The 16,573-nt window shown below is 40.4% G+C and overlaps 1 protein-coding gene across 1 annotated transcript in view; it reads left to right on the forward strand.

Annotated features, from left to right (window-relative positions):
- The first annotated feature begins 4,073 nt into the window (after positions 1 to 4,073).
- Positions 4,074 to 16,573, forward strand: part of LOC135477786 (calcitonin gene-related peptide type 1 receptor-like) — a 107,926-nt gene continuing 95,426 nt past the window's right edge. The window contains exon 1 of the mRNA XM_064757987.1: positions 4,074 to 4,362. Within this exon, the coding sequence (XP_064614057.1) occupies positions 4,209 to 4,362 (154 nt within the window). The 5' untranslated portion in view covers positions 4,074 to 4,208. The remainder of the gene's footprint in view (positions 4,363 to 16,573) is intronic.

The following is a 16,573-nucleotide window of genomic DNA, read 5'->3' on the forward strand; positions in this document are numbered from 1 at the left end:
AGATCTCCGGGAAATCAAGTGTGGAGTAGGCCTTAATTAGATCCCCGGGAAATCAAGTGTGGAGTAGACCTTAATTAGACCACTGGAAATCAAGTGTGGGGTAGACCCCTAATTAGATCCTTGAGAATCAAGTGTGGAATAGACCTTAATTAGATCACTTGGGAAATTAAGTGTGGAGTAGACCTAAATTTGATCCTTGGGTAATCAAGTGTGGGGTAGACCTTAATTCGATCCCTGGGAATCAGATGTGGAGTAGACCTTAATTAGATCCCTGGAAATCAAGAGTGGGGTAGACCTTAATTAGATCCCTGGGAATCAGGTGTGGAGTAGACCTTGATTAGATCCTTGGGAAATCAAGTGTGGGGTAGACCTTAATTAGATCCCTGGGGATTCAAATGTGGAATGGGTCCCTGACCATTGAAAAGCAGTTTGTACCATTCCATAAATAGAATACTTCGTTTAAAGGAGAAGAAAGCATAAAAATTATGCCAAAATCAGATGAAAGAGCATCAAAACTTATTTGCAAATATGATCTTTAATATTTTTTTAATTTTTATTTTCAAGAGAAAAGTGTATTTGAAAATATCTTTGTATGGTGGGTGTTGGGGACCAACTTTTGGTATTCATCGTTGTTGCATAAATAATGTTCCAAATATGGATGCTTGTTTTATAAATTTAGTTGAATGTAAAAAAGGTTTAATACATTTGTTAGCCGAAAAGAACAAATTCTAGTGCTAAAATATTTATTAAACCTGTGTTACATCCTCATTTATCACCTTATTAAACAAAAACTATAAATATCAAAAGGGGGTTCAAATACCCACCATACAAAAATTTTTAAGGAAAAAATATTGATGGCCACATTTAGGAACAATTTTTCGCACTCTTTCATCTGAACTTTATGATATTTTTATGTTTTCTTTACCTCAGTTGCGTCACATACAAAGACGGTCATCACAAAGATGTAGAGGTAGAACTTTTGGAGTTAGTAAAAATGTTTGATGCACCTCAGGGCTCACATCACTCACATCATGTTGCTGAAATAAATATAATTCAAATATGATATTAAGTGTTTACTTATTTATTTATTTGATTGGTGTTTTACACCGAACTCAAGAATATTTTACTTATACAACGGCGACCAGAGAGGAAACCGGGCAGAGTCCAGAGGAAATCCACCATCCACATGGTTGTCCGTAGTGGCTTAACATTGTAATCAAGAATTATCAGCTTGAGAAAGGTCAACAAGTGCATTTCTACTCGAAAGTATAACCTGCTCATTTGGTACTTTGAATCGCTGAATTTATACGTCGGCCGCGGAGATAGTCATTGTTCGTTTTTTTTACTTGAAAAACAAGCAGACGTCACAAAAACTCAAAGGGACATAACTACAGTAGAACAAACGCTCGAGATCGTTGGATATAAGGGCGAGGTCGTTGCGTTTGTGGGCGTGACGTTGCTTGAGCTCGTTCTCCCTAAACATCATGATTTGCTCAAAAAATGTGACCGCAGGATTACACCGTATAATGTGGAATAAAATCAATGAATTACTCGACACAGACAATACCGATCTCAGTGACACAGTTCTGCTAAAGGATGAGCTAGTTTACCTCTGGCAAAATCGTAAAAACGGCATTTCATGTTCGTCCTGGTAATGAGGTCGGTCCGCGTTTGCCATTAACCGCTTACTGCTTACTGTCCTTACGAACAATGAGCGGAGTGGGGGGGGGGGGGATTTACAAATTCCCTATCCAAGGCTGAAATTCAACCCGACCCTGGTGTGCCTGGCTCGTGGTTGGGGGGAACTCACATTACAAGTGAGCCCGGTTTACACTTCTGGTAGGAATTACGTCATCAAGGGAGCTGTCAGGTTGACAAGAAAGCTGGGTGCTAGAGGATATTATGGTACTGAGGGTATAATGAATGGATGAATGCTTGGGGTTTAACGTACTTAACAATTTTTCAGTCCTATGACGACGAGGAGGCATTAGGTGTGTGTACGTATACAGTCTTTTCTTGTAGCAGAGCGGATCCATGACGCCAAAGTTCTGCCGCAACTGAAGTATCATGCTGAAGACACCAGACATGATACCCCACCCACTCACATTATCCTGACACGAGGCTAACCAGTCCTGTTTCCTTGCTCTAGCCTTTGAGCGCTAGCACCAGGGTATCACTTTTAAAGTCTATGGTATGATCCCTGGCGATAACCCTTAGGCCAGAGAAGCGGTCACCGAGGCTATAGAATTTCCGCTTCATAAGTGATATTATGTTTAACCTGATATAATATTTGTTTGAAGTAGCCCGTGGTCTAGTTGTTAAAATGTTTTAATCTCCAAGACACACGAAATGTAGTTCAAATCCGGTCATGGATTGGGGATTTTGTGAATTTTTCTACTCTCACTGTTTGACAACAAACGGCCGACGACGCCCGTGTGGCCGTTTGTACAGTCTCGCGTTCTTTGACTTGATCTATTTACTTTCCTCAAGTATGGTGTGCATATTGCACGTCAGACGTGAGGAAATACGCCAAAAATGTTGCCAAAGGTAACTGGTTTACTCCGAACCATTTTGTTTTCTTCATACATAAACCTGACCGCCATGGTATATGTGAAACATTTTTGATTCTGATATTAAAGAAAAATCAGATAAATAAATGAATGATTAAATGCATGTTTAGAAACCCCTTAACCTCAGTTGAAGTTCAGGTGTAAAATTACCACAGATCCCTGTGAATAAAGCAGCAAGCAGAATTCATGCCCGTTAAATAATATTCCCCTGTTTGCCATGCGCCACTCCCACTGCGCCAGATGATGATGCTGTTCCTCAAAATTATATATACCTACAAATGCCGAGGTCCGCTTTAAGTTTAGTAGTGCAATTCCCACTAAGCATCAAACAGACTTTACACTTGATAAGCTAATTTCCACCTGTTTTCTAAGCGCCACGCCCATTGTGCCAGATGCTGGCACAGCCCCCTATATTCATACAAAACCCCAAAGCCCACTTGATATTCACTAGTAAAATTCTCACTACCCTTGACACTACCCTTGCTAATCAAATTGCTACCTTTCTTGACAAGCCCAAAGATGACTTTACCCAAAGTTAATACAATCTGAAGCAAACACCAAGAAGACTTCGATGCTACGAAAATGAGATGCATCTCTTTTCTTACCACCAAACATACTCCAGTCTTTAGATTGTGCTTCCCGTTTTGAGGAGACCTCGCGGTCACTGACGAACACACCATGTGTGTTATCATGGACAATCACAAGATATTAGCCTAAGACAAGTAGCCTTTAACCACCGTTAGAGCAAGTGAGTGAGTGCTTGGGGTTTAACGTCCTACTTAACAATTTTTCATTCATATGACGACGAAGGAATCCTTAGAGTGCATGTAATGTGCCTCTTTTTTGCAGGACGGATTTCCACCGCTCTTTTATTTAGTGCTGCTTCACTGAGACGCCTTACCGAAGGCAAGTAAGCCGCCCCGCCAGAGCCATTATACTGATACAGGTCAACCAGTCGTTGCACTATCCCCTTCATGCTGAACATGAAGCGAGGAAGTCACAACTTCCTGTTTTAAGGTCGTATGTGTCCCTGAATCTACCGTTCCCGCGATCGTTAGAGAACGCAAAAAGTTTTATTGTCATCATAAGGCCCCACAGGTGCTGAGAACTCGGTTTGTGAAACCATCATGTTAAACAGGTCAGAAATACAGCATCAAATTTAATGTGTGTGCCTCTCGGCATCAAATCTATAATGACGACCAAATAAATCGTGCAAAACTGTCTCACTTACATGCATATACAGCCTGTGTTTCTAGTACAACGAAACCACTCCAGATATGAGCGTACTATACGTACTACAGTGCTACAGTGATTTTATGGTAGACGAAAGGGGGTCTAATAAACTATCACCAATAGCGGGAGATGATCGCGAACGATATCGGCTCAGTCGTAATGTCCCGTTTCCCGTCAGGCTTCTATCGATCGACGGGACAGAAAACAGACACAGGTTATTGGCTGCTCACTAGTTTCTGCTTGACTGTCGGGCTGGCCACAGCTCTACTGTCTGGCGCAACTGACTGACGGAACCGGGCAAACCGCCTGTTGCTTTTTTCCCTCACACTCCTCGTTACTGTCGACCAAGTTCAAGAGTATATTCTCGCCAGTGAACCAAAGGACTATATTTTTCAGTGAAACACGATGATGCCAAGAGGAAGAAACTCTACTGACGCTTTGACTGGCACAAATTCTACTCCTGGCGAAGACATTAGTGTTGAAAATCAAGACAATCCACAGTACTGGGCCTTCATGGAGTGTTTCGAAACTGTGTATTCCAAGCCTTATCCTCAAGATGGTAAGTTGCCAAACTACTTTATCTGATTTTCAAATGTCAGGGCATTTTTTCTCTTTCAGCAGGTCACAACAAAATGTCATGCTCGAAATCGAAACTTAGATGAAAAAGATATCAATACCTTACGCTCTCCGAGGAGAACGTCTTCCCTATTGGTTGTATTTGTAACTGTTTGGTATTAGGGTTAGTCCAATAACCGTACAAAACAGCGCGGCAGACAGGAACATAACAGTTCTGCAGAATTCGATGGTGATTTAGAAATTAGTATAAATATGTGTGTAGTTATTAACATACTCCAAGCTTGTACAGTGTAGGTCTGGCAGAGGTCCTCTAATTTGGTGACAACTTAGCCCACAATAGTTGGAGTGATATTTTTTGCAGTGTAACTTTACTGCAAGGTTCTATGACAACGCCTTTGTTACGAGCGAAGTTCTCTGGGATTGATTTATTACCGGTAGCTTTCTAAGACTTCTGGGTACTTACAGTTCACGGATCAAGCTGTTGTAAGTTCTATTCGCCCAATAAATTACTATTAAAACATCACTGTGTACTCTTTTTACCGAATTTTCTTTTACCGAAGCCATGGGTTGTATAATTTGCTACTATTAGAGTGCTTAGATGAACGTCAAGGATAAATCCCTAACTGGGATAAATGTAAGATAACAAGACACCGAATTCCATGGGTGGCGTTTTACCGTTTGCCTGATGTCGTCGCTGCTCCTCTAACTTTTATCCCCCATTCTGTGTTCGTTTATTCTTCCGATGCACAGACGTTTCCATGGAAAACGCTTTTGGTAGTACATTGTTCTTCCAGCAACTAGAGTAATAACTTCATGCTAACGGGCTAAAGATCAACGTTAAGGCGCGCCGTATCACTTCAAATCAAGTCATGGCTCCACAGGGGGGGAGTTCTACCTCCACTGCACCATACATGACAGCAGTATCTTGAACAGTGTAATTCCCTCTCCTAGAGCATTCCTTGCGTCTTTCCAACATAACTGAAAACTGTTGAATTCATGATTCCGTCCTAATTTCGCCCTGTATATGTTTTCGTAATTATTTGATGGTTTGCCCTGAAGGTCAGTTTGGGAAATGGCCTCGCGATTATTGGCCCGGAACGTCCATTTTGGCTGACGGCTGTTACACTAAAGTCTGTTTCGTCGCATAGACACACTTAACCGGTGAAATACGGTCATTTGACAATTTACCTCAGCTGGGTTTTTCCTAACTATTCCTTTTACTGTTTTAACAGTAGTAACTTATACGCCCCTTTAGACGTCACTAGTCAAGAATTACTTCCAGTGATGTGTATAAATAGCCATCCCATTTAAAACACAATAACTTTAAAACAATGCAGCGTAATCTGCAATATTGTTTTAAAAAATAGGTATGATATAATAATTTATTTATGTATTTGATTATTTGATTGGTGTTTTACGCCGTACTCAAGAATATTTCACTCATACGACGGCGACCAGCATTATGGTGGTTGGAAACCGGGCACAGCCCGGGGGAAACCCACAACCATCCGCAGGTTGCTGCAGACCTTCCCTCATACGGCCGTAGAGGAAGCCAGCATGAGCTGGACTTGAACTCACAGCGACCGCATTGGTGAGAGACTCCTGGGTCATTACGCTGCGCTAGCGCGCTAACCGACTGAGCCACGGAGGCCCCCTATATGATATAATGAAGATGTCGCTTTTTTTGTTTAATTCTGCTTTCTTTAAGCTTTTCTGAACGCATCAGTAGCCCGTTTTTCCTTCCATGTCATCGTTGATCCATGCAGCTCTTTACCATTCACGCAGAGCGAGGCCGTGGGAGACTTTCAGCATTGTCGCTTTCAAGAATACGTCGATATATTAATTATGGCTAGGTCCCATATTTTATTTACATCAAAACTACTATGACAGCTGGTATTGTTAAGTTGGTCTGTGGCGTGTCTTTTTTATAGCGCACCCATTCACTCACCTGCTGGAACACAGACAGAGGAACGAAGCTATGTTTTATACGTGGAATGTCCGATAGACGGACTCCTTTTACGCTGTATAAAATCAATGAAACACATTATTAAACCACTCCCAAGGATGACGCATTGCCTTTAAACTCTGTACTATCAGCGGACTTCAAAGTTGTCCATTTTAAAAACATTCACAGAATTTCTTCGGTTTTATGTAGATTCGAGAAAACAAATGTTAACACATCAAAGCTTAAAGGGAGAGGTCAATCTAATTTGTGATAAATCTAAACGATGAAAAGGTCATCATGCTATTGTGTAACTGTTATTGCGTGATATTGCAGATTACAGCCATTTTCCGAGAATCAGCAGGAAAACGGAACAGTAGCCTCCCTTTGTTACGTGACGCTATTGCTTTATGTCACAGTGACGTAAATCAGGGCTCACTAGCAAGAAGCTCTCTTAACGTTAAGAGCACGGAACTACAATGGCAACCACCACTGTAGATATTACATGGTAGTTACGCGCTCTTAACTTTAAGGGGGCTTCGTTCAAGTGGGCCCAGCACGGTTAAACACGAACTTATCTAAATATAAATGCTAGGGGTCATAAAACAGTGAGATTAATTGAAGAGCATATATTTGTAAAGCGGAAATATGACAAAATTATGTCTTAATTTTCTATCATGTGAAAAGACATACACGTGGCCTTTGTCAGAACGAAATCAGCAATGTGACATGACAAATAAACGTCACACAAATGTCGTAAACTTACAACAACAACTTATCGGGTTTGTTGTTGTTGTTTTCAAAATACATATCTGTCTCACAGAAAATATAAAATAACTCCGCAAAGTGTTTTTTCACCATATAATAAAACTGAGCAACAAACTAACTGGCACTTTCTGGATTACTCATTTCCCAGTCTTACAAACATATGTACAAAAACGCGTGCATATGCAAACATTTTACAGAATAAGTTATGTATTTATTTATTTCAATTGCGCCTTATTTTGTCGCATTTTACTAGCATTCGGGTAATTTTAAGATCAGGAGCAATTTGATATTTTGTTTTTTATTTGCTCTTATGATCCGCCGTACAATGTTTGTGTAGGAGATCAGCTTTGTAGGTCTGCAACAGCTGTTTAGGAAAGCGGTCACATCACCGGAGGCAGTTAACATCCCTTCTCTTGACTGATATTCGTCTGTTGACAATGTATAGTTCCAAAACAATTGCAGATCGATTCAGTAGCTGTGTATAGGTGCGTCAAATCCGGCGATTTGTAGCTGAAAAGGTGGTTGTACTGATGAAGTCTCAGGGGCGACGAAGACAATGTTTAACCTCTTCATGTTCATATTCTGTCGCATTGATCGCCCGATCGACCAAGTTGTAGGTAACCCAAGAGACAAATTCACACAGGCTATTGAAGTTTTGACCTTTAACACAGGTGCACTGATCCGATGTCGCTGCCATGACCATATACATATTACGGTCTGGGGCAAAAAGTTATACAATAAAGCTTGGGAACTCTGGTATCTCAAATAAGCTTTTATGTAGTATATGTTGAGCTTTGAGACTCCTTTACCTACAACGACAGTACTGTACTGTGCTTGCTTTGTTCATACCAGTACATCAGTAGAGGACATACATGCACGTGTACTGTCCCACAAATAAAAACAAAAGCAAACCTAGGAAAGTTTATGTGGTATCGATAAATGATGTTTGGTTTGTTTTTGTATAGATATTTTAACTCTTTCATTATTTTTGTGTAAGGTTATTTTTCATCAAGCTGTACTTTTCCAGGAATAACATATTATAGACATTACATCGCAGGTACTGGATTTTGACGCGCTGCGTGAGCTGGAGGTGCTGTGAGCGAATGCCTAAAATCAAAAAAATACAGTATTTATATTTAAGTATGAAGTTTACAACTTACATAATAAAAATGACATAACTGGAAAAATATGTTGCATTTTAAACCGACAACTGGAACTATGCTCAAAAACTTGGCTTGTGCTTAAAATACAGTACAAATTCATACAAACAGATGCGTTTTTAAGTTAGATTTTTTCTTATCAAACACCCCATCATCCTGCTCTTCCCATCCGCATAAGGTCGGCGTAGGGTCCGCCAACAGCCCGTGCATGACATTCATTAACTTGCTGGAGTTTTATGTAACGACACACTGTAGGCTCTATATTATTCGCGAGACTTTCTCCATAGATTTTTAGAACTTTATTACTGATTTTGAACATGACACGTTCACAGACGAGGCTAATATTTCGTGAACGGTAATTATTTGGGCTCTTCTAAAGCAACAGCAAAAATTAGATTGGAACTGCGTTAACAGATTTCTTTTTATGGGTACCAAAAATCTTCGGTTTTCATTTTTACTTACTTTGATGTATTTTCATAATTTAGATAAATAGGTAGATGAATATTCTTTCATCGCACGTCTTCACGTATACGTAAAGGCTACATATGATTGCGCTTGTCTTATAATAAACGCTATTTTTTGCCCATAAAAAGTAATAAACGACAGGATCGACAATTGTGAAATCCGGTATACAATTTTGGAACTCGAGATTAAAGGGGAAAACATTAACTTACTGGCCTTTATACGTATCAGCTGTGGCGGACCAAAACAGTAGGGATCCCAAACAGTCAGCTGTTAAAACTCGAATTTTGTGCGAAATTTACGTGCAGGTAAAAATTCTACTAGCCATCATGGTGTTCACAACCGACATGACGGTTTGCAAGAAATCGGTCCGTATTTAGAACATTCTATGTTAATGGGCCGAGGGTTGGCCAACGGTCGGCCGAGGGTCCGCTCCGATGTCCGGAGGATCGCGTCTCGCTACGTGTATGAAGGTGCATGGTCGGCGTATCGTACGGTGTTCACAACAGACATGGCGGTTTGCAAGAAATCGGTCCGTATTTAGCGTTAGAACATTCGATGATAATGGGCCGAGGGTTGGCCAAAGGTCGGCCGAGGGTCCGCTCCGATGTCCAGAGGATCGCGTCTCGGTACGTGTATGAAGGTGCATGGTCGGCGTATCGTACGCTGACCATGGGCCGACGGTCAGCGTATCCTCCAGCGACAATGGATTGACGGTTAGGATCCGTCTGTACAATACATTTGTTTAAACCATGATACTATGGTGGGATAAGTTGTTACTATTTAAGCATATACATGAACAGTTAGAGAATAAATCCCCAAACTCAGGTAAATTGACATGAGGCCGGGTTTATTCGGTCACGTGGCCAAGTTTGCTGATGGGGTAAGCACGCCAACAAGGTGCAGTGATCTAGAAGCCTCTCACCAATGCGGTCGCTGTGAGTCCTACCCGGCCTCCTCCCACTATAATGCTGGTCGCCGTCGTATAATTAAATATTCTTGAGAACGGCGTAAAACACCAATCACATAAGTAAATTAACTAATTAGTCGGTCACGTTTGACCATTTTTTCTGATTATCGTATTGTTCTCGCTGCTCTGGTGTTGTTCGTTTCGCTGTACACTTTCATTTTCTCAATCATTGATAGTTAATGGTGAGGATGCAAAAGTAACAAACCAGAGACCACTTTTAAAGCATAATCATCACAGGCAAAAATGAAGATTCAGAAGTGGTCGTCCAGAAGTTTACTCCTCATGATTTGCTGGGTAACCAAAGATGTTTCTTTATTATCGATTTTTGCAGTTGTTCATAAGTTAAATATGTGAGGGCACCGAAAAAACCGTATTGAAAGAAATCCACCAGAAACAGCCTTGACGCTATTAGGTATATTTGACTCATATTGGTTGTAATCGTGTACGAAATCTAGACGCCAAAACATTCATATCTCGACGGAAACAGACCGTGTGCCACCAGACACTATGCAAACACCGGGCAGTTCGCTAGTTAGTATTTCCGGTGTTTGCATGTCGCCTGATAACCGCTTAACCCAAAGAATCGCGGTGTTTTCCCGTATTTAATCTGGGAGCGCTACCCCGTGGAGAATGGCGTCAACACGATAATTTCTCATTATCCTGTAACAACTAAATCAGATCCGGAACTCTGAGCCACGTTATTTACCGTCGGCCTATAACAGACCAATTGCTCCCCCGGGAATGCGGTTATTCCCTCATTAGTGCATAGTTGACGTTAATGAAGGAGTCAATTAGGTAATTTTTACGCCCTGTTGTTTGACTAGGAATTTATACCACTGTTTTTGTGCCTACCGCACACTCGAGTGCCATTGCTCTCGTTTTTGTCCCTTGCTGCTTTGGCACGGCCTTTTCTTTCCATGTTAATCAACTAGGAAAACGTTATTTGCATGGTAAAAACTTTAATCTTGTCTGCAAAGCCAGAGTTTCGTTGTCTTTCTTTGGAGGACAAATGTTTGGTGTAAGTTTCTATTACACAGTCTCCTACATGTGTGACTCGCAGATCTTCTACTTGCTGTGTGCAGATTTGATGTGTTTTCTCTCTGCACCTGTTCGTCATTTCAGAATCAATAAGTCACCCCATCTCGCGGCTATGCTCCCTGCGGCAGACAGGCTATTAAAGCGGCCTGCTATGTAAAACGGCACAAACTTAATCCCGCACCTGATCATTCTCAGGAGTGAAAAATGGTAGTAAAGATGTTTGAGTTCGGATGCCGTATCTCGTGTTTGATGGCGATTACTAAGAGCTTAGGGTGTGAAGTTTCATTTTGATTTGGTAACTTTCATGGGCAGTATGCATGACCTTTGAATTTGAAGTTGACCTTGGATTGTGAGCTTAAAGGCAAGTACCACCCTAAAACGATGTGTATATAAGATGAAAGCCTATTAAAAACTGCCCCGGATTAATTTTTAGAATTTTTCTAGCCGAGTCAAATCGTGTTAAAAAAACAGATTCTACGGTGGACTGTTGTGACCCAGAAGGTATCAGTTACATCACATCTACACCTTTTGCTTGAAATAACTCGTTTAAAGTTCAAAACGGTAAATGCATTGATAGATCTGTATGTATATGCATTTAATATATTGAAATGTCAGTTTTGTCCCTGCATAGAGGAGAGATATATTAATCTCCTTCAGGCTTTCATGCCATTCCACTCCTCTTTGTTTGAATCCATTCTAACTTCTTATTTTAGATACTTTATATAAATAAAAAGGAAATTAGTCTTGCGATTATTGGCCCGAGACATCTATTATGGTTAACGGCTTGTGTTCTAATGTCCTTCTCTACTCCTCATGTTATTATACAGTCACCTGTGCATATATGGAGCGCAGATGTCTCGCTTGGTCTGTGCAGGTTTGAAGTGTTCTCTCTGTCCACCTGTTCGTCTGTCATTTCAGAATCAATATGTCAGCTTTTCTCACGGCATGGGTCTTGTAACGGACAAACTATTATATTACCTTGCTCTGTAAAACGGAAGACCAATCTTAATACTGTATCAGTGTAAAATGGTAAAATAAAGCGTAACTGTTTGAAATCGGATTTAGATTTCGTTACTATTGTTGTATTATCTTTCGAATGTAAAGTTTAACGTGGATTTGTGTTTCATCTTTTAGAATTTTAAGTTTGAGGCTTGATCTGAATGCCGTAATTTGTGTGGCAAGATTAGTTTAAGCGATCATCGGGTTTGATATTTCACGTCGATATTATTCATGAAGTGAATGCAGATTTTCCTTAATTATTTGGTTTATTTTATTGGTGTTTTGCACCAAACTACGGCGGTCAGCATTATGGTGGGAGGAAACCAGGCAGAGCCCGGAGAAAGCCAAAGTCCAAAGGTTGCTTGCAAACATTTCAACGCAGGACCGGAAAGAGAGTCGGCATGAGCTGGACTTGAACACAGCGACTGAATGGATGAGAGGCTCTGGAGTCATTGTGCTGCACTGGCACGCTAACCATTGAAGATCTTAATTGTCAACGTACTTCAAAACTGCCGACTACCGCTGACTGTTTCTTACGCTCATTTCCCCTTGCTGACCTACGTTAAAAACAACACTGGGCCAATAAATGTATTTACGCGTCAACAAAGTGTCCCACATGACTTTTAGCAAGCATACCTTTATATTTTTGTGATGTTCCATAACCGATATATCGAAGTTTTATGTTAGCAAGATCGTGCATATCTAGATAATCAAAAGCGATGCTGTGTTATCAAATTTAACCAATCAAGCACGAGTTGTTTCTAAAGCCCTGGACGGAGCTTTCTGCTTACCTTGACCGAACCCTGTTTTACTTTGTAACCATATGTGCGTTTGGTACGAGTGAAGCGATATCGAGTTTTGGTTGCCTTAAAATGACTTACTCCATGGCCTCGTGAAAAACATCCTGATTAAAACTTGCTTTAATATGGTTTTGGGTTTCCGAGCCAACTCTAATTATTGTCAAGTTTAAAATTCTTCCCGATGCATGCATTAATTTCCATAAAGAGTTAATTTAATTTTGAATTTTGAAAAATACCTTATACACTGTGTTGTTTTACTTGGAATTTATAGAATCGATCTTCCTTCTAACGGTGTCTCGGGTCTCATTGCTCATGATTTTACCCCCATATATAATACAAAATATCACTGTTTTGACAGGACATTTTCCTGCCACGCTAATCAGCTCGAGGAACATTACATGCATCACCAACCTGCTGTCTTGTCTGCTTACTGAAAGCATCGTTTTGTGTCTGTAGGGCAGACAGAAAGCCACATATGTTTGGTGTGGAGCTTATATTATACTGTCTCCTACATGTGTGGCTTACAGATGTCCTACTCCCTTTATGCAGGTTTTGTGTCCTTCCTCCCGGTTTTTTCTCGCAGTAATATTGGCTACCACTGTACACCTGAAATATGCCACAGTACAACAATTAAATAAACCACTGTAGAGTAAATAAGTCAGATAAATTTTTTTTATACTTAAAGAGTCATTAAAGTTTTCCATATTTAAAGAGTCAATTAAGTGTACTTTTTGCACTCTACTCATACACTCGCATTCATACACACAATCGATTTTTTGTGTATCGATGTATATCGTCGTACTGGCCCTGTTTCAAATGCCGATGATTTTGCACCACCCTTATAAACTAAAAAAAAAATCCTTGGGGTACTAACATTTTGCTTGTGAGCAGTACAAGAGCACCGCCGTCAACTTTTACGGAAGATAAATATTTCGTATAGACTTTAGTTATGTATTCTCTTTTATATCTGTGGCTTGATCACGGACTTGATCACGGGTTTGATCACGGACTTGATCACGGACTTGATCACGGACGTGATCACGGACTTGACCACTGATTTGATCATGAATTTGATCGCGGACTTGACCACGGATCTAGCCATTCCAAATTGCATAAAACATCAGTAACCCGGTTTGTTCTTATTGCTTTCTGTTTGAAGTCTTATTCCATTATCATGACTGGTGGATCAGAGAAAAGCATAAGCGACCTTCGTGTTGGAATTTTGGCTTTCGTGATTAGTGTCCTAGGAGGAGTATTTCAACATTTGGGTGTCATTTCTGCACTGAGCGTAGATCTTGGTGACATTTTTCAAAACAGTCACTGTTTGCCCGTTGTGCCCATCTGCCAGGTTGCAAGTATCTAATTATTTTCCAACTTGAGTGCAGGTTCGTTTTGTGAAATCTCATATCAACACTGAAAACCAGATCAATCCATGTAAAAGTTTTGCATATTTAATGAGCTGCGTGATTCTCGTTGGGTTACTCGTGTATCCGCAGTACGCAGTTTAAAGACAAATATTGTTTTCTGATGGTGTAGACCATGGAATCGTAAACACAAGTCGGAGAACTATGTTTTGTTCACTGAGAAATGCAAGTTTAGTTTTTAAGGCATCTTGGGAATCATTTATGTAGAATCCACAGCTTTTATTCCACAGCATTGTGGTAACAGTTCTCTTTGAATTTACCGTTGTTAATTTAAACGGCCTGAATCCCTGAAACACATCTTGTTGCCTTGGCGTAAATCATTCTAGGAAATGCAGTCGCAATGTAGACTAATTTATGTATGTATGTATGTATGTATGTATGTATGTATGTATGTATGTATGTATGTATGTATGTATGTATGTATGTATGTATGTATGTATGTATGTATGTATGTTTGCCATTGGTTGTTAGTTTCCGTGACAGTAACTGCTGCAAATATCTTGTCCGATTTGCATAAAATATTTTGCTAATGTAATTTGCATTACATAGAACAAACTATAAAGCTTTTGCATTTCTTTTTTTTTCCTGATTGACCATTGGTTTCTGTGCAACGAGACAGCTTCAAATAATGTCCGTTTTTAAGAAAATTCAGATCTTCCTTCTGGAACCTCAGATCAAACTCAGAAACCATCGGAATTCATGCATAACTTGTGATAGAAATCCTACAAATTTCCTTGTTCAATTTCTTTTGTCTATAGGGCTTGGCATTATTGATTATGTCTTAACTTTGTCATTGATGAGCTTGAACAGCCCTTTATGCTGCTCGATGCCAGCCTTACACAGAGATTCCCTGCTATTACTGTTCGTGGCGCCTTGCTGACAGTAAGCGGTAGACGATGTTTGTTTTGCAAAATTGCGCTCATTGGAGACAATTTATTTTCAGCCATAAAGTGTGTATATGTGTTATACCTTATATGCTGGAAAACTTCCTACACAACGGTGGTTCGCCTAAGGTGGTTTTACCCGTCATCACATGTGAAAATTTTTTGTGTGAGGCATTTAATAACGATGAAATAAATATAATAAATATTTTCATGACCTTGGTCATGCTTATGGGTAGGAATAATCAGAGAATCTGTGATAAACACAGACTCATTGCTTGGTACCTGATAAACCTTCTAACTTGAATGGGTAAAGAGACAGATTTGGATTTCAACGATCAGCTTGGCTTAATTGGCCGATGCATAGCCATCGAGAGTTTAATTTGAGTAATTGCCCCTGAGTTGGGTGAGTTGGGGAGAGGAGAAGGTAAAAGTACTTCTTCGCCGGAATGCCCCATAGATATTCTGGGTGCTCGATTCATAAGCACACAGTGCACAAGGGGTTTGTGTTCAACCCCGGCCTTGGCGCATCCCGCGGTCTAGCCCGTGTTTGGCGACAATAAGCGATCGACGACACTTGTATGAACTTTCGAGCAGACGAACGTTCGTTGAAGACCACTTGTCGTCGGCCATTACATCTACATGGGAATGTCGGTGAGTAATTTGTGAAAGGTCATTCTAAAACTCCTGTTTCACCCATTTAAGTGACCACCATCGTGTGAAAGGCGAAGAACAACAAGTATTTAACCCATCAGTCGGTCAACGTGGCGCTCCGTCAGAATACGAGTACCTGGTTCTGTCAAGCTGAGTAGGCCTACGCACAATGTTCACCTGCTGCCCCAACTTATCGACAAAAATGTCTCTGCACCAGTCGCTACATTTACTATCCAGATCCAGTCTTTAAATACAAACTGTGTGGTGGTAATCGGACAAGTAAGTTAGCAAAATATTTGTTTATGCAACTCGTTTGTATATGTATTTATTTATTTGCTTTTGATGCCTGGAGAAACTTGTAAGGAGCAACCTTTAGCATCGTGTCTAAAAAACCCCGCACCAGTGTATGAGCTGAATTTGAACAAAGGGCGACCAAATGCCCAATTAGGGATGTAGCACTAGTCAGTCTGACAACAAATGTGACTGAATTTGCTGAATGCCTGAAACTTATAACCGTATAACCGTATGTACATATCTATCACGTACGGGGCATTTAACAACATAGATGGCGCTGGTTGCCCAGTGTAACCGTCTATCTTGTATGTCATGTGCAGCATCATAGATGGCGCCTCTTGTAGCATGAGATCTTTGCATATTAACGGGAAAGACGTAATCGTCCGTTACTTTTGAATCACAATCTGATCGGTTAGGGTATGTAACGCTCGTCATTTTCAAACTGTATCTAATACCACTTACCCTGGGGCTAGGGACCGTAAAAGTAGCTCATTACATCAGCATGATGCCTTTATGAACAGCTGCAATTAAAGCGCGACTGAGGTACTTGTTTAATTGTTATTTGACATGGAACTCATTCAAATTTGAACTTTAATATGGAATTCGTGCCTGGAATATTTATTGTCTGCCCGGCATCATTGAAAACTGATAACCGCTTCTCTCTTGTGTGTTACCGGCTTTATTTCTTATTTGTATAATTTCTTACATACCTTTGTCTTTGGGAGTTAGTGTTAAACGTTGTTCTGGAAATGGATCTTGCGATTATCGACTTGGAACGCCTTTTACGGACTACGAATGTTAT

Source organism: Liolophura sinensis, chromosome 11 (assembly GCF_032854445.1).
Source record: "Liolophura sinensis isolate JHLJ2023 chromosome 11, CUHK_Ljap_v2, whole genome shotgun sequence".
NCBI lineage: Eukaryota > Metazoa > Mollusca > Polyplacophora > Chitonida > Chitonidae > Liolophura > Liolophura sinensis.